The sequence below is a fragment of the Alligator sinensis genome, unplaced genomic scaffold, assembly GCF_000455745.1.
Source record: "Alligator sinensis unplaced genomic scaffold, ASM45574v1 scaffold337_1, whole genome shotgun sequence".
NCBI lineage: Eukaryota > Metazoa > Chordata > Crocodylia > Alligatoridae > Alligator > Alligator sinensis.
The window spans coordinates 3,387,300-3,390,074 of NW_005841927.1; the positions used below are offsets into that span (position 1 = coordinate 3,387,300).

The window sequence follows — 2,775 nt, forward strand, 5'->3', positions numbered from 1 at the left end:
TCTCTCTCTCTCTCTCTCCCCCCTCTTGCTCTTCCCCCACCCCCCAGGCTTGGATAAGATTGAATTTCTGCAGAGCCATGAGAACCAGGAGATCTACCAGAAGGCCTTTGACCTGATCGAGCACTACTTTGGAGTAGAGGACGACGATGCTGCCCTGGCTCCCCAGGTAGACGAGAACCAGCAGCAATTCATTTTCCAGCAACCTGAGGCCCCCATGGAAGGCTTCCAGCTATAATGTGACCAGAGAGGAAAAGAACACCACAAACTTGCCAGAAAGCAACTGGGAGAAGCCAGATAGTCTCATCCCCCCTCCTTACAAACAGAAGGAGCCAAACACCCATTCCACCTGTTAGGAATCGAGTCCTCCTCCTTCAGAAAAAGCTAGAAGCAATGCTTTGTTTTCATGGAGAGAAGGGGATTTTTCTTACACATTTTCTTTCTTTTTTTATTTTTGCTGCTGCATACATGTCTTTAAGCAGGCACTGGGATGGAGGAAGGACACTGAGGTAACTGATGGCACCTCTCATTTTTCTTTGTGGTAATCTCCCAAACATCACTTTTTTTTTTTAACCTCTGGTACTTAAATGAAATTTCAGCAGGGATGGGGTGGGGGCGTAGGTAAAAAGTGAAATCGGAAGCAAGCGTTTTCTTCTGACAACATTAACCCTGGACGCTTGGGATGATCTATTTAAATTTTTTTTGCACATATTACTCTTTATTAAAGACTCTCTAATCTGCCAAGAGCAAAGTTTAGTCCCTGGCTTTTCATGACCCTCCTTCAGCGGACAGCACCGTTGGACTTGGGCCCTGTTCTCCATGAAACATACTGTAAATGAACAAAGGAAAAATGGGAGGTTTCTCCCCGTTGCTGGGAAGACTTTTCTCGGGGAAGGATTTTTCCCTTTTGTTGTCTAAAAATATTATTATTTTTTCTCTTTTTTTTTAAGAACTGTTAGTGATATTTAAAGAAAAAGAAAACAAAACCCCAAAGATGGTCTTTGTAAAGAGGTGGGGGAGCTGTCTGGGTGGTCTCTTTTTTTTTTTTTTTTCTTTTTTTTTTCCTTTTGAAAGAGGAAGCACAGCTGCCATTGCACAGGCTTCACTTGTGTTGCTACTGATTGAAGTCACAGAACTGAAATGGTGAAAACCCATCTTCATCCTTACTTGAAATTTGTTTTTTGGGGTTTTTTTTTTTTTTCATGAGAACATGTTAAAAGGTTTTTTTGGCTTTTCTTTTGGATGGATGGGGTGGGGCGGGACTTTTTGTGGGGTGGGGAGAAAGAGCTACACTTGACAGCGTTGTGTGCAGTGTTAACTTCAGTAACATAAGACCTGAGTTTTCAGGATTACCTCCTGCTCACAGTTGGATCATGTACATTTTACTTCAAAAAGAAGAGTCAAATCTCTGTATTTTTTATATATTATATATAGGTAGATATTTGTCTAATTGGGCTTCAGAGAAAAATATATATGAAATTTCTGTAATTTATGTAAATAGGATACTGTGAGGCAGGCATACCTGGAAATGATGGTCTGTAAACTCACTCACTGGTTGTCCTGCTTCTTTTCCTCTGTTCACTCATGTACTGTATAAGCAAACATAGAGTTGTCTTAAATTCCTCAACCAGACTGAGTTTACTTAACCAAGATTTGGTATCACATGTCATGTAGGCTGTGGAGAATACAAACACTTCTGAGACTTGAGGGATGGGCGTGGGGAGAAACATGGTCCCCTGAAGTGTCTTAATACAGACTTGCAGTGCAGACCCTTCCTATTGCTGTCTTAAGCAAATGCAAGCTTCGAAGCCTTTGAGAATGGAAATTCAAGTGGGTGAGAGACAAGCCTTGGTGCCAGTAATACAAAATCAAAAAAAAAATCTAATTTGACAAGTCCTTCATTGTTTGAAAACAAATAAACTACATCTGTGCATTTGACTGAGGCCTGGCTGTGGCTAGAGTGATATCTAATGTGTAAAGGTTTTACCACTTGCTACAGGACAGGTTTGGAGACAGGGTATTAGTATTAAATGTAGCATGGTGGAGAATCTTAGCCATAGAGTACTGGTGCTGTGCTACTGCAGTCAGTCTCTCTAGAAAATTAGTAAGGAGTGCAGGCTCTTGGGAAGCACACTGATGTTAGAAGCTCTATTTGGAAAAAAATGAGGCCAAATCTTGTATTTAAAAATACGTATGGCTAGGGCTCATCAGGCTCCCTATGCTAGCCATTTGGCTTGTTTACATACCTCCCGTTGCCAATGCGAGTCTCCTCCCGTTGAGCAAAGTGGAGAGAAATCCAGGTAACCAACCTTTTAAAGGCTGGTTTTTGCCATCACTGAGAAGACTCGTTAATTGAAGCTTTTATGAAAAGAAGATTCATTGTGTAATTCAGTGTTACTAGGTATTGAGGTAGCTCTTTATAGAAGGGAGCACATTAATTACACTTTTTTTTCTTTAATGGAGGCACTTGACATTGCAATTGATGGAAGAGAGAGAGAAGCAGGAGAGAGCTGAATTTATATCCAAATTCAAGTCTTAAGTAGAAAACTAGACCTCACACTTCATCAGCATGCTGGCAGAGTACTCCTGGAATCTGATACAGCAATGTGGTGTTGGCATCATCCTAATTGCAATTGTCATCTTTCCTCTCATTCAGGGAAACAGGGTTTTGCCTGCCTAAATGAAACTAAAGCACCTGGATGCTTTTTGACAGGAGGGAGAAGTTTTTGTTCTCATGTACAAGGTAGTCTTGGAGAGAGCCGCACGCCCCCCCGCGCG

General features: G+C 41.5%; 1 protein-coding gene across 2 annotated transcripts in view; it reads left to right on the plus strand.

Annotated features, from left to right (window-relative positions):
* KPNA6 (karyopherin subunit alpha 6) overlaps positions 1–2,764 on the plus strand; it is a 25,109-nt gene extending 22,345 nt beyond the window's left edge. For both annotated transcript variants that reach the window (XM_025198649.1, XM_006019340.2), the window contains exon 14: positions 48–2,764. In XM_025198649.1, the coding sequence (XP_025054434.1) occupies positions 48–235 (188 nt within the window). In that variant the 3' untranslated portion in view covers positions 236–2,764. The remainder of the gene's footprint in view (positions 1–47) is intronic.
* Positions 2,765–2,775: the final 11 nt, after the last annotated feature.